Source organism: Balaenoptera musculus, chromosome 10 (genome assembly GCF_009873245.2).
Source record: "Balaenoptera musculus isolate JJ_BM4_2016_0621 chromosome 10, mBalMus1.pri.v3, whole genome shotgun sequence".
Taxonomy (NCBI): domain Eukaryota; kingdom Metazoa; phylum Chordata; class Mammalia; order Artiodactyla; family Balaenopteridae; genus Balaenoptera; species Balaenoptera musculus.
Window position 1 is genome coordinate 104,177,026 of NC_045794.1, and position 21,941 is coordinate 104,198,966.

The 21,941-nt window shown below is 52.0% G+C and overlaps 1 protein-coding gene across 1 annotated transcript in view; it reads left to right on the forward strand.

The window, feature by feature from the left end:
* The window catches only part of MOV10L1 (Mov10 like RISC complex RNA helicase 1), a 43,375-nt gene that overhangs the window by 9,853 nt on the left and 11,581 nt on the right, over positions 1-21,941 (forward strand). The window contains exons 6-13 of the mRNA XM_036866777.1: positions 1,973-2,116; positions 2,369-2,613; positions 3,000-3,111; positions 4,458-4,652; positions 8,661-8,775; positions 11,973-12,150; positions 12,445-12,515; positions 15,525-15,616. Of these exons, the coding sequence (XP_036722672.1) occupies positions 1,973-2,116; positions 2,369-2,613; positions 3,000-3,111; positions 4,458-4,652; positions 8,661-8,775; positions 11,973-12,150; positions 12,445-12,515; positions 15,525-15,616 (1,152 nt within the window). The remainder of the gene's footprint in view (positions 1-1,972; positions 2,117-2,368; positions 2,614-2,999; positions 3,112-4,457; positions 4,653-8,660; positions 8,776-11,972; positions 12,151-12,444; positions 12,516-15,524; positions 15,617-21,941) is intronic.

Sequence of the window (21,941 nt, forward strand, 5' to 3'; positions counted from 1 at the left end):
GTGTGCGGACGTGAGGCCAAGCAGGCGCTTGTTTGCCAGGCATCGGTGCCGGCGTCTTGGAGGCCGAACCGGGGCCTCGGCTCCCTGCCGGCTCTGTGACCCTGCTGGCCGTCGGCCACCTGGAGCAGAAGCCAGCGGCCCTGCCCACATTAGGTATCGTCACTCGGAACCTTGTGCCACTTTAAGGAAGCACCATGTTGTTGAAACACGGACTTCGTGATTGTTGTCTTTACAGCACAGTTAACTGGGCTCCTGATGGCCGTGGGCAGGGGCGGATCGTGGGAGGGCGGCCAGGACTGGTGCAAACTGACCATGCGAGAGAAACGGCTACCATCTCGCCCGCAGGGCCAGTGTGTTCGTCGGAAGGGAGTCTGGGTCCCTGTTGCCCTGTCTGTCTGATTCTTCGCAGCACTTCCCTTAACCTGCTCTGTGACTCAGCGTGTTTCCAGAGGGCCCGCGTCTGCCGAATGGAGCGGGTGGGGGCAGGAGCGGGGGGCTCCCTGGCTGTGGGCGGTGAGCTTCGGGTGAGCCTCCCCGGGTGGCCTGGCTGCAGTGAGGGGAGCTGGTCCCCGGAAGGGTGACCAATCGGGCACTTTCCCCCGAGCTCCACGCGTCTGCCTCGAGCAGCCGTCTTCACGGGGCCGGGGAAGTCGTCACACCTTCGTTTTCAGACACTGGCCGTGAGCCAGCCCCAGCTCCCGTGCAGCCCCTCCTCATCCCCCCGTCAGTGCGGGGCTGGGGTGAGCGGTGGAGGGGGCGCTGGCCCGGTGAGCAGTCAGGCCCCGCGTCCTGTCCGCCCAGCAGGTGCCCCGCATGCTGCGGTCCCTGTGCTGCGTCGTGACCGTGGTTTCCTCCCGTCCTGGTCCCGGCTCCGCGGCCTTAGCCCCAAGTGGAGGACGCCGCCCTGCACGCAGACGCACCGTCCGGCTGCCCACTCAGGGGTCTGAAGGACAGCAGAGTGTCGTGTGCGAAGCAGGGCCCTGCGCGCCTCGGGGCCAGGCCTGCAGCGGCGTCCCGCGTGCCCCCTCCAGGCTGTGGGTGGGGTCCGCCCAGAGCCCGCAGGTGGCTTCTGACTCCTGTCTTGGTTGGTGCTCCTCCGCCTGTCCATAAGCCGCCACGGCTGGCCATCTGCAAGCACAGGTGCCCGCTCCCGCGGCCACCGCAGGCTGGGGCTGCGGCACGGCTGCACGATCTCGGGGCGGCCCTGGCCGTGTGGGTGAGGCGAGGCAGGCGGGGAGCGCGTGGCCGGCAGGGAGTTGAGGGCGTGGCTGCTGTGGTGGAGGGTGCCTCTGGGTGGGGGTGTGGACAGGGTCCAGGCGTGAAGGAGCCTGTTTCCGGGTGGCACTGCGGGAGGGTCAGGGAGGGGAGGCGGGAGCTGAGGGGGAGCGGTGGGCACAGCGCCCGGGCTTCACGGCAGCGTCAGGAGGACAAAGGGGGACGAATGGGCCCTTCTCACGGGAGGGTGGAATCTGCTCATTTTCTGAAGATAAAAATTCTCATTTAATTAGGTTCAAATATTTTGAAGCCACACTCTTTTTCCAAATGAAAGCTTAGTAGTGGGTCCCTGACGAGCAAAGCCCCTCGCGGCAGCCAGGAAGGGTCTGGGGAGGAGCACTGAACACCCTTCCCTCTGTGACCAGGGCTGGGGGGTGCGGGGGCTGAGGAGTCCCGGGCCTCTGCGGGGTGCACAGCTGGTGAAGGCCGCCCATGTTCTCAGATCCCCAGAGCTCCCACCAGGGCCCTCCTCTCCTCTGGATTCAGCAGGGCTTGTTGTTTCTTCTTCAGGGTGATCTGCTGTCTTGCTCAGAAGTTCTAAGTGTCGTCCTTACTTGGTCGCCTCTTTGGGGTTGGCTCCTTATCCCCTCGCCCTGTGGTTGGTGCGGCCTGGAGGGGCAGGGAAGGCGGGCGGGGCCTCAGGATGCCCCGCCCGCCCACACTGACCCCAACACCGTCCTGTGGCTGCTTCATCCAGGGGCACCTCTGCGGTCGAGGAGACTGCTGACGAGGCCTGTGGAGCCCTTCTACTGAAAAACAAAGGTGACATTGAAGTCACAAGGATGACAAATTTTGGAACGCTGCAAGAAGGAGAAAGCAAAAATGTGGTGATCTGGATAGAGTAAGTTTGCCACTCAAACAAAAGTACAGACTGTGATTTAAGAACTTCTGTAGAACCAATTTCATTTTGCTTGCTTATTTTTTCCTTTATGTATATCTTTCTAGATTTTCCACCATGAAATAGCCTTTTTACTTATACTCATAAAAGTATTTGCAATCGCCATTCACTAGTTAGGTTGAATTCTGTTTTATGGTAACAGTATTTTAGTTTTAGAAATCCTGTCTCTGTTCATGGCTAATTTTCCTTTTCCAGGAATAAAGGAGACATTCCTCAAAACTTAGTCAGCTGCAAGTTGGGTGGCTGGGATAAAGCTAAACAGTTCAGATTTCAGATGCTGGATGAAATCCAGACGTGCCCCGAAGTGTCTCTTGTTTCCGTTCCTGAGAAGGAGAAGAATTTTGCGGATGAAAATATTAACTCATTAGACAGCTGCAGGAAAAACAAAACCTATCAGACATTGGAGAGCAGTCTGGTGAACAACAGAGAAGCCTCTCCAGGTAGACGTTTCAGCTGTTACCGTTGGATCAGCTGCGCGAGCCCACTCGGGTCCGGGAGCTGGTGCAGCTGCTCCAGGGTCTGGGCAGGCGAGTGGCAGTGTTTACCCTGTGGGCTCTTTGGTCTGGACCCTTCTCTGATACTTGGGGCTAAAACAGCTGGAGAAATGCCCGGCGTGCTTTACACGAGCTGCTTCGTGCTTTACACGAGCCGCTTCCTGCAATGATTCTAAATTGAGGGGAGAGGATGCCTGCCGCCCCCTTGCCTGTCGCTCACCTGTCGGGGGCGTCAGCCACTCGTCTGTGTGTGATAGTCCCTTCCACCAGCACCACCACTGTCAGAACAGTTCACCTTTGGTCTAATTTTGGATTTAAATTTCATCTCCCAGATGACTATGCCTGTAAAGGAGAAAAGGAGAAGAATGTGTCACAGAAGCCCGAACCCGGTGGGCTCATCCCTCCAGGTGGAAAAACCCTGATCGTGGTTACCTGTGATGCAAAGTACGTGGCTGGAGGGTATGGAGGCAGTTGACTTTGCGGGCATCTGCGCGTTTGTCTTGTTCGGTTTCGCTTATAGTACTTCTAGGTTGGATGTTGTAAAAAGTATTGGTAACTATTTTGATGGGACGAAATCACGAGGAAAAGCGCTAGTGGAGAAAGTGGCTTGAGTGAGGGTACCCACGCTGACTCCTGACTATGGAGGATGGGCACGGCCAAGCCCCCACAGCCTTGGGAAGCCGGGGCCCCGAGGCCCCTGCTGCTCCTCCCCAGGCCTGCCCTCAGCTCGGCCCTGAGACCTTCCTGCCCTTCTCCCTCCACCCGGGCAGCCCGGCCAGACACGGGCTCCCGAGCCCTCGTGGGCCCTTCCCTCTCCTGACTCCTTCCCCATGTCCAGAACCCCCGGCGCTGCCTGCTGGTCCCGTCAGCTGGGCGCTTTGGTGCAGCCCTTCTTCCCTCCCTCATCTCATCTACACTTGCTGATTTTAGATTTGTCAGAGGGTGGCTCTGATTAAATCAGCGCCTTGCTTCAGGCCGCGGGTGACGACGCTTTGAGCCAAGGGCAGTCCTCGCGTCAGTGGTTGGTGATGCAGCCCCCGCGGTGCCCTCCGTGACGTGTGACAGTGGGGCCGGACTCGAGCAGCAGCCGAAAGTGGGCAGAAGGCAGAGTGGGAGCTGGTGTCTCTTTGGTCATGTTGCACTGCTCTGATTTAAACTTGGGAATACTAGAAATATTCTTTCCTTTCTTAAGCGTGAGAATTACAGACAATACCATTTCAAGTGTGTGATTTTAGCTTGGGAAAACGTTAACATTGCTTATTTTAGAATGTCCATTTTTTCCCTCTAATAGAATTATTAAAAGCTAAGGGTGGGCTTCCCTGGTGGCGCAGTGGTTAAGAATCCGCCTGCCAGTGCAGGGGACACGGGTTCGAGCCCTGGTCCGGGAAGATCCCATATGCCGCGGAGCAGCTAAGCCCGTGCACCACAACTACTGAGCCTGTGCTCTAGAGCCCGCGAGCCACAACTACTGAGCCCACGTGCCACAACTACTGAAGCCCGCGTGCCTAGAGCCCATGCTCTGCAACAAGAGAAGCCACCGCAATGAGAAACGCATGCACCGCAACAAAGGGTAGCCCCGTCTCGCCACAACTAGAGAAACCCCGTGCACAGCAACGAAGACCCAACACAGCCAAAAATAAAGAAATAAATTAATTTTAAACAAATAATAAAAAAGCTAAGGGTGACTGGTTTGCTAGCTCTGTGACTTTCCCTGTGTGAACGAAGGGAGATTGTGTTGAACCTGCCTCTATTACTTACGACTCACACTAAATTGTGTCTTGTTTCTCCAGGAATTCTGGCCGCTGCAAGGAGCTCCTTCTGCTTTGCTTCTCCAATTTCATAATCGGGCGATTCCTTGAAGTGAACGTCATAAGTGAGGAGGAATCACTGATAGCTGTCCGAGAACCCTTTTCATGGAAGAAGTCTAAAAGTTCTCAAGTGTTAGCTTCCACCAAAACTACAGTTGTCGTGACCATGCAGAAAAGGTACCACCATGAGCAGACGACAATGCAAGCCCAGATCTTGGGCTCACTGTGTGAGGGATGCACGTAGCTGCTGTTGTCGGAGGGAGGTGGACGTCCTGGATAAAGGGGTGCAGCTGCGGCCCAGCGCCCTCCATTGTCCTGGGGACACACTGTGAGGACGGCGAGCGTTGGGTGGGCTGCAGCACCCCAGCTAGTCTCAAGGTGACTCACAACGCAGGATGTGATTTGACCCTTGCCCTCGGCTCCTGCCACCTTTCGTGTTCCCATCAGCCCAGGCCGCCCACCGGCGGAAATCTGAAGGGAAATCTGTTAAAGTATTGTGTGCCCAAGAAAGCCCGTGTCCCACATGGGCACCCAGGGCACCGAGCAGCGAGGGGTCAGTGAGACGTGGTTGGCATGGCTTTCGAGGGCCATTCATAGCACCCGAGTATCGCTTGTCGAGGGCAGCAGGGTTGCTTGGCTGTTTGAAGCCCATTTGAAGGTGTGACACCTTTGAAAAATGAAATTAAGAAAAAAGCATGTAATGTGCTAGTGGCGCGTGGCTGGGGGCTTGGGGACGACCTGACTGTATCTGGGGTGTCGTCTGGAGAAAGTGCTGCGCACCCACGCTTTCTCGTCTGCAGTTATAAACCCCAAAGCTCTGAAAAGCCGATTTTGCTTAAGTTCGGTGCCAAAAAGTCATGACCTATAGGCTGGAAGACATTCCACGACTTAGTCGTGTGGACACGCCCCCTCAGCTGCGGCCCAGAACTCACTGGGATGGCACGTGCTGCTTTTCTGTGGTGGGAAGTCCTGAATCTCAGATCACATCTGACCTGGGAACAATTGAAGATAAGGTACTTTGGGCTTCCACTGATTCGTGGGCTGAAGGGAAATCTGTTAAAGTATTGTGTGCCTATTGACCTTTGGGGTTAGACCATTGTTTGAATCCCAGCACTGCCACCAGGAAGCTGTGCCATCTCAGGCCAGTTTCTCAACCTCTCTGAGCCTTAGTTTCATTTGTAAAGTGCTAGTCCCCCCCTGCCCCACACGTGCCATTTCTGGCAGTGAGCAGTCAACAGCAATCAGTAAGTAATAACAGTCATTGGGCATGTAAACAGTAGTTGAGTGGCTCTAGGGATGGAACCTGAACACAGGAGCAAGAAGTCACGTGGCCTGCGGGCGGCAGGTCCACATGGCTTTACTCCAGTTACAGGAGCTTTTAAGAACCTCTGGCTGTCGTATAGTGGTGCACCAAGCGGCTTTCCCGTTACAGTTTGGCTTAACTAGAGGAGTGAGATAGAGCAACAGCACAAGTATTTAATCCTCTGGTAAGTTTTTCCCCATTGAATATTAATACGTTGTCACTGTACAGGAGCGTCCCTAAAACGAACACTCGGGACTTCCCTGGTGGCGCAGTGGTTAAGAATCCGCCTGCCAATGCAGGGGACATCGGTTCGATCCCTGGTCCAGGAAGATCCCACACGCCACGGAGCAGCTAAGCCCATGCGCCACAACTACTGAGCCTGCACTGTAGAGCCCGCAAGCCACAGCTACTGAGCCTGCGTGCCACAACTACTGAAGCCTGCGTGCCTGGAGCCCGTGCTCCACAACAAGAGAAGCCACCGCAATGAGAAGCCCGTGCACCCCAACAAAGACCCAACACAGCCAAAAATAAATAAATAAAAAATAAATTTATAAAAAAAAAAAGAAAATGCAAATAATGTATATTTAAAAAAAAGAGAGAGAGAGCACTGGGACACCATCAAATGGGTCCCGGAGGAGAAGAGAGAGGGAAAGGGGCAGAGAACATACATGAAGACATAACAGCTGAAAACTTCCCTAACCTGGGAAAGGAAACAGACATCCAGGTCCAGGACGCATAGAGTCCCAAACAGGATCAACCCAAAGAAGACCATGCCAAGACCCACTGTAATTAAAAAGGCAAAAATTAAAGATAGAGAATATTAAAGGCAGCCAGGGAAAAGCAGCACGTTAGGTAGAAGGGAACTCCTATAAGACAATCGCTGACTTTTCAGCAGAAACTCTGCAGGCCAGAAGGGAGTAGCATGATATATTTAAAGTGATGAAAGGGAAAAACCTACACCCAAGAATATTATACCCAGCAAGGCTCTCATTCAGATTTGATGAAGAAATTAAAAGCTTTACAGACAAGCAAAAGCTAAAAAAGTTCAGAATCACCAAACCAGCTTTACCAGAAATGATAAAGGGACTTCTTTTAGCAAAAAAGAAAAGACCACAACTACATACATGAAAATTATGAAAGAAAAAGCTTATAGGAAAAGGGAAATATACAGTAAAGGTAGTAAAGCCAGCCTTGTATAAGGCTAGTCATAAGGTTGAAAGGCAAAAGTAGTAAAATCATATATATCTGTAATTAGCAGTTAAGGAATACACAGAACAAAAAGATGTAAAATATGATGTCAAAAGCAATAATCATGGGACTTCCCTGGTGGCGCAGTGGTTAAGAATCTGCCTGCCAATGCAGGGGACACGGGTTCGATCCCTGCTACAGGAAGATCCCACATGCCGCGGAGCAACTAAGCCCGTGCGCCACAACTACTGAGCCTGTGCCCTAGAGCCTGTGAGCCACAACTACTGAAGCCCGCACCCCTAGAGCCCATGCTCCGCAACAAGAGAAGCCACCGTAATGAGAAGCCCGTGCACCCCAACAAAGAGTAGCCTCTGCTTTTCGCAACTGGAGAAAGCCCACGTGTAGCAACAAAGACCCAACGCAGCCAAAATTAAAAATAATATTAAAAAAACAATAATCATGATGGGAGGAGAGTGAAAATGCCTGCCAATGCAGGGGACACGGGTTCGAGCCCTGGTCTGGGAAGATCCCACATGCTGCAGAGCAACTAAGCCCGTGAGCCACCACTACTGAGCCCGCGCGTCTGGAGCCTGTGCCCCGCGATAAGAGAGGCTGCGACAGTGAAAGGCCCGCACACTGCGATGAAGAGTGGCCCCCGCTTGGCCGCAACTAGAGAAAGCCCTCGCACAGAAACGAAGACCCAACACAGACAAAAATTAATTAATTAATTAATTAATTTTAAAGAAAAATGCATTTGAACTTAAGAGACCAGCAACTTAAATAACCATAGATGGATGAATGGATGGATGGATAGTTGATGATGGATAGGTGGAGGGATAGATAGCTATGCACATTGTGGGGAATATAGTCAATAACAATGTAATATATTTGCGTGGTAACATACCATAACTATACTTATTGTGATGATCATTTTGAAATGTACAGAAATATCAAATTACTGTGTTGTGTAACAGGAAATAACAGTGTTGTAGGTCGATTCAGAAACAAACTTATAGAAAAAGAGATGAGATTTGTGGTCACTGGAGGTGAGGTTTGGGGGAGGGGGAATTGGATGAAGGGAGTCAGAAGGTACAAACCTCCAGCTATAAGATGAATCAGTACTAGGGATGTAATGTACAGCATGACATGTGTAATGAACATGGCAGTGCGTTATATGTGAAAGATGTCAGGAGAGTGATCCTGGGAGTTCCCGTCACAAGGAGATATTTTTTTCTATTTCTTTAACTTTGTATGAGAAGGTGGGTGGTCACTACACTTACCGTGGTCATTATTTCATGATGCATGTAAGTCAGATCATTATGCTGCACACCTTAAATGTCTACAGTGTTGCCGTCGATTATATGTCCGTGAAACTGGAAGGAAAAAAATAAAGCGTAAGAGTTGAGCTTATTGGAAGCTTAGAAACAGTGTTTTCAAGCTCACTGGTCCCAGGGGCTTTTAGGAGTTTGGCATGTTCTTCTGCTAGAGGCAAAGCAGCTCCCGGGGGGAGAGCGGCCCCGAAGCTAAATAGCACTTTGCAAACCACTGCCTGAGGCCAGCAGTTCACGTACCAGTTGTTTTTGGTGATTGAACCTCTGTCTTTCTGAAATAGGAAAGGATGTTTAAGTGGAAACGTCTGGGGTGAAGTGCCTGGTGCTGAAGGGCTGTTTCTAACTTGCAAATCTCCTTTTAAGGAACCTGAGACGACAGCTTCCGAGTTTTCTCCCGCAGTACCCGATACCAGACAGGCTTAAAGAATGCGTGCGGCAGAAAATCGACATCCTGACCTTTCAGCCGCTACTCGCAGAGGTAGGAAAAGTGTCTCATGTGAAGTACTGATTCTTCACCACACCCGAGTTGTTTTCTGAACAAACTCAGGGTGAACCTTTGGTGGGTTCAGACCTCGTGTAGGCTGTGTTCACCCCAGGAAGCTGGGAGCGGGAGAACCACGAGCGGCGGGGCCCACCGCTGTGTCCCTCTGCAGATTGTCGGCGCTTTGGAGGCTGGGGGGACCTTCTGCCCCCGGCCCGGCCTCTCTTCTACCCCGTGGCCGAGCCTCTCAGCAGCTTTCCATTTGTGACAGGGCTCTGAGCAGTTAAGCAGGGGAGCTGGGAAAAGGCCTGTAGCCACACAGACCAGTGTGGGGGGGTGGAAGGAGGAGGAGGCCAGGCCTCCCGTAGGGCTGCTCTGCCAGGACGTCTCCTTGTCACCCTCCCTGGCTGGGCTGTTCGTCTGCTTCTTTGGTCTCAGGCTTATTCAGATCCTCTGGGGGAGGCCTGGTCTGAGCCTGCCCACTGTGGCAGGTGGTGGTCGGAGCTGTGAGAAGGGGTGGACCTGCCAGAGGAGGCCAAGGGCAGGGGCAGCGCTGAGCAAGGCTGAGGCAGTGGTCCAGGGAGGGAGGGAGAGTGTCTGTTCCGCTGGCAGCAATGGGGGAGCGCGGCCCTTTTCCAGGAGGGCACTTTCCCGAGGGTTTGGGTGTCTGTTGGCTGAGGAGTGGGTGAGTGGCATGGGGGCCGGGGCCTGCATCAGGGCGAGAAGGAGGGAGGAGACTGGACGGTGGCTGGAGGGAGACTTGGGGCTCGCCAGAGATTCGTGGAGGGTGAGGGAGCCCTGAGCTGGGAGAGCTGGGGTGGCAGGCGGAGAGGAAAGGAGGCTTGGGAGGAAGCTGGGTGGCACCGAGGAGCACGCCTGCCCTGGACTGATGGGCAGAGCCCTCTGTCTGCTGGGCCTTGGGCCCGCGGCAGGGCTGGGCCAGAAGCTGCCCCCGGAGCTGGTGCTGCGACGCTGCCTGTGCCACCGGCCCGAGGTGCCCCACCCCAGGGCACACTGGCGTCCTGCAGCGGGGAGGGTGCCGCAGGGGCACTGGGGGCCGTCCAGGGGTGGCGCGGCCACACAGAAGGAGCAGCACCAAGGAGGGTATGTGGGCAGGACTGTGGGTTGGAAGCAGGGAGACCCGCCAGGCAGTTGTTGCAGTGATGGTTGTAGGGCCTGAACTGAGGCCGGAGCAGCAAACCAGCCCTAAAACACCTTAGAGAAGAACTTCGGGGCTGAGAAATTGATGCCAGTGCGAATGCAGCTTCTGGGACCATCGTGTGCAGGAAGTGCGCCTGCACCTCTCCTGTAACGTGGCCTGGGTGCCGGGAAGGGACCTCCTCTTGAGCGTAGCAGTTACCAGAAGAAAGTGGGTGTCTTCAGCATTCATAATAGTATGATGGTAATGGTCATGAAAAAGTGCTGTATGGTCTAAGGTTCCAGAGTACTTGCCCCTTTGTGATTCTTTAATTCACGCATGTGTCACCCCAGTACTTCCTGACTTCCTGTGCCCTTGTAACTGCCCCCCTACGCAGGTCCCCTTCCTGGGGCTCCTCCCATCCTTCTGGGGGACCTGAGCATCCCCTGCAGTGGTTGGTCTGTCAGCCTTGCGGGTCTCGCCTGGTCTTGACCTCTGGGCAGGCGCTGCGGAGACGCTGCCCCACACCTCCTCCCTCCTGGCGTTTCTCCAGGGGCTCTGCTTTCCTTCTCACCTTGGTTCTTTTGCACAGAGTCTGTGTTTTTTTCTAGCTCCTTTTAGGATTTTCTCTTTTTCACTAGTTTTAAGGAATTTAATTTACAGCGTGAGTTGCTGTAGTTTTCTTCACGTTCCTTGGCTTGGGTTCTTTGAGCTTACTGGAGAAAGTGAATTTACGGTTCTTCTCAAATTTCAAAGTTCTTGGCCATTCCGTCTTCAAGTATTCTTTCTGCCCCGCTCTCCACGTTCCCATTACATGTGTATGAGGCCACGTGAAGTTGCCCCACAGCTCACGGCTGCTCCGTTCATTTCTCTTCGGTCTTTTTTCCTCTGTGTTTCATTCTGAGTAGTTTCTGTTGCTGTGGCTTCCAGTTCACTGATTTTTTCTTTGGCAGTGTGCAGTCCCATCCAGTGTATTTTTTTATGTCAGACGTTGTTGTTATTATCTCCACAAGTTCAGTTAGGGTCTTTTTTTATATTTTCTGTCTCTACTTAATATGCTTAGTGTCTCCTCACCTTTTTTTTCTTCAGTTTTTTTTTTTCCCTCAACTTTTTGAATGTATATAGTACAGTTACAACAAGTGTTTTAATGTTCTTGTGATACTGATTCCATCACAGGTGTCATTTTTGATTCTGTCTCTGTTGATAGGTTTTACTCCTCATTATGGGTGTGCTTAGTTCCGTGCCTGGTCATCTTTGTTTGGACGCTAAACATTCTGGATTTTACCTTGTTGGGTATTTCATATTTTTCCGTTCTTGAAAATATTTTTGAACTTTGTTCTGGGATGCACTTAAGTTACTTGGAAATGGCCAGATACTTTTAAGCCTGGCTTTAAAGCCTTGTTAGGAGGGACCAGAGTTGTTTTTAATATAGGGCTGATTCCTTCTGAGTACTCTACCCAGTGCCGCTTTATCTGAAGCCTTTCCATTTGGGCTGGTGGGACCCACAACATTCTCAGCCCTGTGTGAGTTCTGGGACCCAGGGGTTCTCAACAGGTGAGCTTTCCCCCCTAGGAGACATTTTTGGTTGTCACGACTGAGAGCGTGAACAGCGTCCAGCGGGTGGAGGCCAGAGATGCTGCTAGGCACCGTGCAGAGCCCGGGACAGCCCCGCCCCGGAGACCGGCCCCGCCCCGCCCCAGCGCCGCACGTGCCGAGGCGGAGGAGCCCCGCTCTGCTCCCATCACATGCGTCTCCCCACCTGATGTCGTTTCTCACGCGCGTGCGCTGACCGCTGCGCGGCTGAGGGCTCACAGGGCTGCCCCGGGCTCGCTCCGAGCTGAGCCTGGAGGCGCTGTCTGATAGGAGCTGGGCGGCTGGGGGCTCACTCAGACGGTTCCCCATCTCAGGGCCACTGCCCTGCACTGCCCGGTCGTCAGTGTTTGAAGGCTGTTGCATCTGTCCGTGGGACTTACCCACCCCAGAGCTGCTGGCTTCCTGATGTGGGTGTGTGTGGAGTGTTCCTCGGCTCTCGCTAACCTGCTGGCTTCTTTTGCAGCTTTTGAACATGTCAAATCACAAGGAGAAGTTTTCAACTTTGCTCTGGCTTGAGGAGATTCATGCAGAAATAGAACTGAAAGAGTATAATATGAGTGGGGTCACCTTGAAAAGAAACGGGGATTTGCTGGTCCTGGAGGTCCCAGGGTTAGCTGAGAGTCGGCCTTCTCTTTACACAGGTAGGCTTGTTGCGCGTCACGTCTTCCTAGATGGGCTAGAAACGCTGAGCCACAGGCAGGAAGAAGAATGCTCTTAACTGGCAGCACCGTAGCCGCCCTGACCTTCTCTGCTTTGGGTTCTAATTCCACTCAGAGCTTGGCCAGCCCCTCTCATCGCACTGGTGTGGTTTTAAGCTGTTGGTCCCAGGAATGTTTTTGTCTTACTCCGCTTCTTCAGAGTGTTTGATTTTACAGAACAGCAACAAAATTTATTGAGTTTGTAGTTTTACGTGTGGTGATGTGTTTTTTAACTAGGTGACAAACTGATTTTAAAAACTCAAGAGTACAGCGGACACGTCATCGAGTACATCGGCTATGTGACTGAGGTGAGAGGCCGCTGTTAGTTCACGTTGGGCTAGCCCAGCGGGCGGTTGCAGAGGTGAACTTCCTGCCTCAGCTCGGGGCGGGGGTCCCCTGGTGTTGATGGTAGTTTGGAAAATTTGAGGATCAAGTGAATATTTAAATAAATGTGACGTGTAAAGAAATCTTACCACTTTCAGCTGTGTAAAACACACTTTACCTGTTAAGTACATCACATGTAAGGCGTGCATTTAGTCAGATTCGGGCATTCTGAATATGTTCTAGGAGAGCGAGCCTGCAAAGGAAAAACACACCTACGCGTTGAATACTCTGGTGTCTCCACGGGGAAGGTTGTGTTGGTTTAAGGCCCTGTGCCCGTGCGGCTCTAAGCACGCTCAGGGCTTCTCCAGCTAGTCTCCCTGCTCCCTGCCGGGCACAGCGCAGGGACGGAGCCCGGGGGCCATGTGGAGGGACCCGTGAAGCCCGCACGCTGCCTGATGTGGGAACTAGGGCACCGAAGCCCTGAGCCAGGGTTGGGGGGTACGAGAACCAGCAGAGTCTCCGCCGAGGATGGGGCCGGGCCCTCGCTGGGGCAGCAGGCGGTGTGCCCCTGGGGACGAGGGGAAGACGGGCGTGAATAATCCAGTGTGGAGGCTCGTTCATCTCCTCAAGAAGACGAGGAAGTGGCATCTGATCACCGTAGAAGACAGAAAGGGTGTTGTTAGTGGAAAGGGCCCAGAAGGCATTTCCGAAGGCGAGAAGGCCATGAGCACATCACAGGGGCTGCCGTTCCAGGCTGGGGACTCGAACACCACAGACCTCGCCGTACGGGCTGCAGGGGCGCCAGCCAGGACCGCAGCATCAGACGAGCCCGCTGGGGCCGATGGAAGCAGAAGAGGCGGTGTTTTGAATCGAGTGGGCCTCTCAGGTGGGCGAGCTGTGCCTGGAGAACAAGGTCGGGGTGCAGGCTGGTCTCATGATAGTGTTGGCTCCCACCAAATCAGAGAAGCTCGGGCGCAGATGCTCCCGCCACCCTCGAGACAGAGGATGCGCTGTGTCCGCGCCCCAGGCCGCTGGACCAGGCCTGAAGGTCGGGTGAGCCCCTCAGGCCTCACGTATTGCGGCTTAGCCAGAGTAAGTCGCCGCCCTGGAGGGCGCAGGTCCTGGGGACCGGAAGCCTCCCTACCTGCACAGGCGTCCGCGTCACCCTCTCCCTGCGGAAGCGTCTTGCTCCTGACTGACGTCCTGCACTGAGCCGGCTCTGCACACAAGGTTCTCACCCCCCGAGGGGGCGGTCCCAGTCCCTCACTCAGCACTCCCCGCACAGGGCCCGGGCCGCGTCTCGGGACGCCTGTCCCTGTGCTCCTCAGGGCGTGCTCAGGGCCCGTGACCGTGGCCACAGGGGCCCACGTCTGGGAAGGGAAGGAGAGCACGGGAGGTTGGGTAGGGGGTCTTCGGGGCGTTTGTAGAAAGATGGTCACAGCCGCAGCCCTTGTCGCCTGTGGAACCAGAGCCGGGATTTCCTGGGGCAGGAGCTCGCTCTCCTCAGTGACAGGCGGCCTGGCCAGGTGCCCCCTCCGCTGCAGGGCAGGAGCCGCCCAGCCTCAGCTAGAGGGCCCATCACCCTCACCAGCATGAGCCCCCTTAGCTGTTGGCAAGGGCGTGAGGAGCCCAGAATGGCCAAGTGACCATCTCGGCTTCCGGAGAGTAGACCAGTTGTGCCCCTAGGGGCTGCCCTGTGGACTAAACCTCAGAAGAAGCAGGGCCAGGGATCTCAGGGCTGAGGCCCCCTTGGCCCCGACTCCCAGGCTGGCGAGTCCAGAGCTGAAGCTGCCCTGCCGACCTTCCCACGGGACCGTCCGTGAAGCTGGCCGCTCCTGAGTGATGGGTGCCCGCTAAAGCTGTGCTGTCTCGGGTCTTGGCCGTTGCTTTACGTGATTCTCCGGAACCCCGTGGCCAGCGCAGTGGCCTGGGTACCGTGAAGGCACCGGGGCCCTGAGGAGCGCCCCCGAGTGGTGGGGCGGGCAGAGCCTGGTGCTTCGGGGAGCGGGGGGGGGGACGGAAAGCTCCTTGGGCTGAGCCAGCACTGCCCCTGGCCCACCCGCACGTCCGCAGAGGGCCTCCCTGTCTGCTGGGAGCAAACAGGTCACTTGTTCCCTTCTCTGAGTTTAGCTCCGTAAGCAGAGTTTTCGTTTCTAAACGCTATTTGACTCATTAAAGCTGCCCTGTTGTGTTGTTTTATGTTATCTTATGCTTGCTTATCTTGGTTTTCCCAGTTTTTTTTTTTCCATAGTTTTTCAAATTTCTGTAAATGACAGCATCAGTATATGATGTCCTCAGGGCCTCAGTCTGTTGATGGCAATTCAAGTCGACCCTCACTGCTGGTGGTTTCCTTGTGTGCCTGATGGTCTGTGATTACAGATTCATTTTCATTTGTCTTAATCTCTGGGAAACCCAGGACCCTGTGCTGGGCTTGCTTTCCTTTTAAGGGGCTTGTGTGCGCTTCTGCCGAGAGCAGGGGGCACCGTGAGCCTCACGTCGCAGCCTCTGCCCTTGCTGGCCCCCAGCTCTTGGGAGGCCCCGCTGCCTAGCGCTCCCGTCCTCTTTCAGCTCCTCTCAGCGTGGGGTTTCCTTCCTGCTCCTCTGAGGAGTCTTACGCGGGACCTAGCTTTGGCTGGAGGGTCTCTGAACGTGTGGTTCCCTGTCCTGGTGGGGGAGGGGGTCTCGTGGCCGGCACCGCCTGCTCTTCGCGGTCGTTCACGTGTCTCCTTCAGGGGCGGCGGCCTGTCTTGCGCACTCTGTGTTCACGAGCCCGTACGCCCTGCGGAAGCGTCGGCAGGTGTGCTGCTGGGGGTGGGGGAGGAACAGCGCGGTGACTGAGTCCTTTCCCATCATCTTGCACTCATTTCGGATGCCAGATTTCAGCTCAGATCTGTAGGATGAATGCTTCATGATGAGTTGCTGAATATGGATAGAAGATTGTCCCAAGAAATCAAGTACAAAGTACAAAAAGTAAATGATTTGTTTATTTTTAGATTCATGAAGAAGATGTAACCCTTAAACTTAATCCAGAGTTTGAACAAGCATATAACTCTGAACCTATGGATGTGGAATTTACATACAACAGGTAACGCTTCCAGGGACTCTTCCTTCTGGGTGGGCGGCTGTCTCCCCTTCCCTCAGTCCCTTGATACCTAGGTGGCGGCATGCGTGCTCGCGGGTTGTGAGTGGGCTCCCTGCACCCGTGTCACATGCCTCTGTGATCATAGCTTTGTCACCAGCCGTTTGGTAAACGTTTGCATGTTGGTTCCTTTTTGGATCTTAAGTGAGAATCCGTGGTTCCTCACACGCCGTCACCACCAGCCGCTCCTCCTTCACCTCACTTGTCACATGTCACGAGGCGGGGACCCCACCACCAGCTGTCTCTCCCCCTCCCCCACCAAGCCCCCACCATTAGCTGGGATTTTGTGTTTCTCTCTCCTTTGCTTTTTAAAACAAAAGTTGGTGTGTTTGCGCACAGACACACACACAGGAAAGTGTTTGCGTTAGTTGCAGCTCTTCTGCACTTGCCGCCTGTGGTCTGGAGGTGTGGGTTTGCTGACAGGAGGTCCGCGGGCCGTGTCCGCAGCGTACTTGTGCCCCACCGGGCGCGTGTCTGCCCTCCTGCTGGTGGGCACAGCGCTGCCCGCGCTCTGGCGGCTGCTGTGGACACCCGCTATCTCCTCGTGCACACCCACCCCCAGGTTTTCTTGGCTGCGCACTTAGGAGTGGGGTCGGGGTTTGGGGGATGCTAACGTTCCAGCTTTACACGTGGTGGCAGAAGTGCCCCGCAGGTCAGGGTCTGTAATGCCCTCCCGAAACCTGATTTTGTGAAACTCCTGGGCGCGTGCCAGCCTGGTAGGTGTGAGCTGTGTCTCGCTATGGTCTTGATGTATGTTTCTCTGACTACTTCTAAGGTCGAGAGTCCCCCTGTTTATTGGCCGTAAAATTCCTTCATCTGTGAAATGCTTTCTCGTGTCTTTTATTGACTATAATTTGATTTTTTAAATTATTTGTAGCTGTCCTTTGTGTATTCTTTTTGCTAGACTATTCTTAGATACACCTGTTACAGACAACTTCTCTGGGTTTGTTACTTGTCTTTTCACTTTCTTAAAATATCCTTTGAGTAACAGAAGGTGGTAGTTTTAAGATAGTGGAATTTATCAGGGTTTTTGTATACTAGTGCTTTTCGTGTCTTGTTTAAGAACTCTTTCAGTGTTTGGGCTGCAGCCAGGTTGGAAGGTGTTGCGGGTGAATGGATGGCGCAGACGTGGAGTTGGCCCTTTTGAAGGGTGTTTGGCTGGGAAAGCAGAGAAGGCAGGACAGACAGACAAGTGGGTGAGGAGGCGCCCAGAGTCCGGGTGGCCTTGCCTGGCTTGCTGCTTACGGTGAGAGGAGCCAGCACCGCTCGTGTGAAGCCCATGAGGTGGGTGTGGTGACCGGGCAGCAGGAGTGACGCGTGGGGACGCGGGCTCAGGCCGAGGCCGTGGTCTTTGGCGGAGGCGCACGTCCTCCATTGTGCTGGGCACCCAGGAGATGGGAGCTGATGGTGAGTGGGAATTTGTAAGGGCTCGTTGTCGCTCTAGGACGCGAGGGAGGGTGTTCGCAGAGAAAGAAGAGGACGTGGACCTGGGGCGGGGGCGGGGGCAGGGGAAACACTGCTGCAGTCGGAGCAAGAGCCGCCCGACCGAAGGACACAGGCAGGTGGGCGGACGGATGCCCTGTGGGACGTGAGCCTAGGAAGAAAGCGAGCAGGAAGAAGCCAGAGGGCCGTGGGGCTGAAGACCACCGGGCAGTTTCCTGACCCAGAGTGTTGGAAAGACAGGAAGTTGAGGTCGAGGCAGGATGTCGGAATCTGAGTTCAGAGGGGATGCTGTCTGCAGCCGTCCAAGTGGGGAGCAAGGCGGGAACGAGGGCCGGTGGCCACTTCTGCCGCACAGAGGGTTTGCTCGCCCCACATAAGTTTTTGGTGGTTTTGCATTAAGTTACTTAAAATCAGGCGATTTCACACTTTAAAAAATCTGTATTTACCACTTGTTTTGACAAACGGGAGGACTGGGCAGCACCGCAGTGCAGCAGGAGGGACAGAGCCAAGAGGCCGGGCCCTCTGGATGGGCAGACGGCTGCACCTTTATGCTGTTTGCAGGTATTTTTCCTTTTTAAGAAAGTAGGTTTACTGAGAGGTAATGAACGTAAAATAATCTATACCTGTTTAAAGTATAGGGCTTGATTGTGTTGACATTTGTATACCCCGTGAAACGAGCTTCACGGTGAAGACTGTGGGCAGATCTGGCCCCGCAGATGTTTCCTGCTGCCCTTGTCATTCCTTCTCTGCGCCCCAGCTCCCAAGCACTACACATTAGTGTGCATTTTGTAGAATTTACGTGAGGACCTACTCTCTTTTGCGTGGCATCTTTCACTCAGCTTAATTACTTTGAGATTCAGCCTTGCTTTTGCATGAATTCATTCCTTTTTATGACTGAGTAATACTCCATTATAAGAACATGCCTGAGGTTACTAATCCAGGCAGCTGTGGGTGGACGCTGGGTTGTTTGCAGATCTGGCTGTTAGAAATGAAGCTGCTGTAAACATCCGTGTGGACAGGCATTTTGATTTCTCTTGGGTAAGCGCCTGGCAGTGCCATGGCTGCACGTGGCGGCAGGTGTACACTGAGCTTCCTGAGACACTGCCAGACTCTCCTCAAGTGGCTGCACTGCTTGTGTTCCCACCGTGCTCCCCGCGTGCACAGCCCTGGGGTGCTCGGCGGTTCCTCCTCAGGCCCGTGTTAGGTGTGCAGTGGGGGCTCACCTTGCTGTGGTGCCCGACGCCGAGCGCCGCCGGCACTTGGCCTTTGGGAAGGTGCCCGCTCGGGTCTGTGGTTCATGTTCTGTATCGTTTGCTTTATTGTTGAGTTTTCAGAGTTGTTCACATATTCTCAGTACAAGTCCTTTATCAGGTATGTTTTTTGCCAATATTTTCTCAGACTGTGGCTTGTATTTTCATTTTCAGTAGTGCCTTTTGAAGAGCAGGGATTCTTAATTTTGATGACGTTCAGTTTATCGGTTTTTCTTTCATGGATCATGCTTTCGGTGACGCATTTAAGAAGTCTGCCAAACTCAAGGTCACAAAGATTTTCTCCTACGTTTTCCTCTAGAAATTTTGCGGCTTTACGTTTTACATTTAGGGCTGTGATCTATTTCAAGTTAATTTTTACAAGTGATGCAAGGTATGGATTGATTTGGCGGGGGCTGTCCAGTTGTCCCACACCATTTGTTGAGAAGACAGACTGTCCTTTGTCCAGTGAGTGACCTTTTCACCTTTTTGAACACCAGTTGAGGGGATATATGTATACATATAGCTGATTCACTTTGTTCTGCAGCAGAAACTGACACAACATTGTAAAGCAATTCTGCTCCAATTAAAATACATATATTAAAATAACATTTAAAATAAAGGTTTATAAAAAACAAAAAAAAAGAAAGAAAAGAAAGCAGATTGGCCTACGCATGTGGATCTATCCCTAAGCTGTCCATTCGGCTCCACTGGTGCGTCTGTCAGTCTTGCAGCCTACACCACAGAGTCTCGGTCACTGTGCCTTTGTGATGAGTCTTGAAATCAGGGAGGGGACGGCCTCCACTGTGTCCCTCTCCTGCAGAGTTGTAGCTATTCCAGGTCTTTGGTATTCCCATGTGGATTTTAGACTCAGCCTGTCAGTTTCTACAAAAAGCCTGTTGAGATTTTGATCAGGATGACATTGACTCTTTAGGTCCACTTAAGGGAGAATTGACATCCTTTTTTTTTTTTTAATTGAAGTATAGCTGATTTACAATATTGTTTTAGTTTCAGGTGTACAGCAAGGTGATTCTGTTATATACAGTATATATTTTTTTCAGATTCTTTTCCTTTATAGGTTATTACAAGATATTCAATATAGTTCCCTGTGCTATACAGTAGGTCCTTGTTGGCTGTCTGTTTTATGTATATATGTAGTGTGTATTTGTTAATCCCAAACTCCTAATTTATCCTTCCCCCCTCTCCCTTTTGGTAATCGTAAGTTTGTTTTCTATGTCTGAGTCTGTTTCTGTTTTTTGTAAATAGATTCATTTGTATTATTTTTTAGGTTCCACATGTAAGTGATATCTAATAATATTTGTCTTTGTCTGACTTCACTTAGTATGATAACCTCTGGGTCCGTCCATGTCACTGTAAGTGGCATTGCTTCACTCTTTATGGCTGAGTGGTATTCTGAGAATTGACATCTTAATATTGAGTTTTCTAACCCTTGGAAATGGTATTTCTCTCCATCTAGTTAGGCATTTTTTCATTTCTTTAGGCAGTGTTTTGTACTTTTCACTGTACAGGTTTTGTATATCTTTTGTCAAATTTGTCCCTGACTCTTTAAATGCAATTGATGTTTGTATATTAATCTTGTATCCTGCCAGCTTGCTAAACTCACTTAATAGTTCTAGTAGCTTTTTACAGGTTATATAGGATCTACTGTGTATACAGTAAAATCATGTATTCAAATAAAGACAGTTTTGCTGCTTCCTTTCTCATCTGGATGCATCTTGCTTCGTCTCGCCTCGCGCTGGCTAGAGCCTCCAGAATGGTGTTAAGTAGAAGTGGCGGGAAGTGGCGTCCTTGCCTTGTTCCTGATCTTAGGCCAGTAGCGTTCAGTCTTGAACCATCTAGTGCTGTGTGAGCTGTAGGTTTTTGTATTTGGCCCTGTCAGGTTAAGGAGATAGACTCCTAGTTTGCTGAGATTTATTTAATCAAAAATGGATATGGGATTTTGTCAAATGCTTTTTCTGTATCTATTGAGATGATCATGTGGGTTTTCAGTTTTGGTCTATTAAGATAGTTACATTGATTGTAAAATCAACTTTGCATTCTTAGAATAAACCCCACTTGGCCATGATGTAATTTCCTTTTATATGTTGTTAGATCTGATTTGCTAAAATTGTATTAATTTTTTCGTCTGTGTTCATGAGGAATATTGGTCTTTAGTCTCTTGAAGTATCTCTTTCTGATTTTGGTACGAGGTAACACTGGCCTCACAGTACGTTGGAAGGTGTCACCTCCTCTTCCATTTTCTGGGACAGTTTGTGTAGAATGGGTATTACTTATGTTGACAAAAATATTAATCAGTAGTCAGTCTAAGAAACAAATGAAGAATTTTATTTTAGCTAACCTGAGGATTATAACCTGGGGGACAGTCTTTCAGAGGCTCTGAGGACCGTTCCCAAGAGGTAGGGAGGAGACCAGTATAGGTGTGATTTTGAAGGGGTGCGTGCAACCAAGCACACAGCTATTCACAAGGAACAGATGCCTTAGCTAATGGTTTAGTGCTTTTCTAAACATGGGAAGAAGCAGAATACTGGGTTTATAAAAATTTTCTCCTGAAAATATCTAACTATCTGAGGACCAGTTCTGCCAGTTTTCCCAGAGCACAAAATGCTTCATCCTGATCTTCCCTGAATTCCTTTCGGGATGTACTGTGCAGTGGTTAACGACTTGATTCTTGTAGAACTGGAGGGTGGACAACATTCTTTATGTTACAGTCCCCTCCCTTTCAGTCTTAATTTCAACCAAGGTTTGGGAGGCACTTGGTGACCATTTTGTCCACGGTGCTAGGACTGCTCATTCCCAGCTCAGACGAGAACTTCATTGCTGGGCCACTCAGTGTGCTGGCCTAGGCCCTGTTAACAGTAGCCCAGAGCCTCTGGACCAGCTGTCCCTCTAGTCATTTATGGTCCAGGAAATGGTTCCCTCTGGCTGCTTCTTCCCACATCTAGAGTTACTCTGTTGCAGTCATTGAGCTTATGGAACTATGTATTTGGTCAGTCGTTTCAGGTCACCTAGTCATCATTATTTTTATCGGGGGCTCAGTCACACATTTGGTAATGCAGGAAACAATAATCTTGTTGTTAGGAAGAATAGGAAGAGTACAGGTAATAGAGCTGGTCACACTAATAAGGTCATAAGTATTTAAGCTAAGAACTCCCATTCACTGCAGCCCAGAGTCTCCCCAGGTCATCTGACCTGTCTGTTCTGCACCAATCACTGTCTTTAAGGGAAACGACCCATTGCCCTGTCCATAAAGTCCACCAAAGATGTCTGCACGTGCACAAGGTGAGTGGTGGGTCACCGTGACCCCTCACGGGACTGAGAAAGGAATGTTATCTTCTAAGGAGTTACGTGGCTGGCTCCAGAAGGAGAAAAATCAGTCTTTGGTTGAGCAGGTATTTCTGCCATGGGGGAGGTCAGGTTAACACATAACGCAGATGCAGATGCACACTAGTGAGGAGGGAGGAGGCCAAAGGGCAGAGAACAAGTTTATGTTTAGATTTTTCTTGTCTTGCCTTAAAATATGAATTTCATCACTTCTTTCTTAAATGCTTGGTAGAATTTAC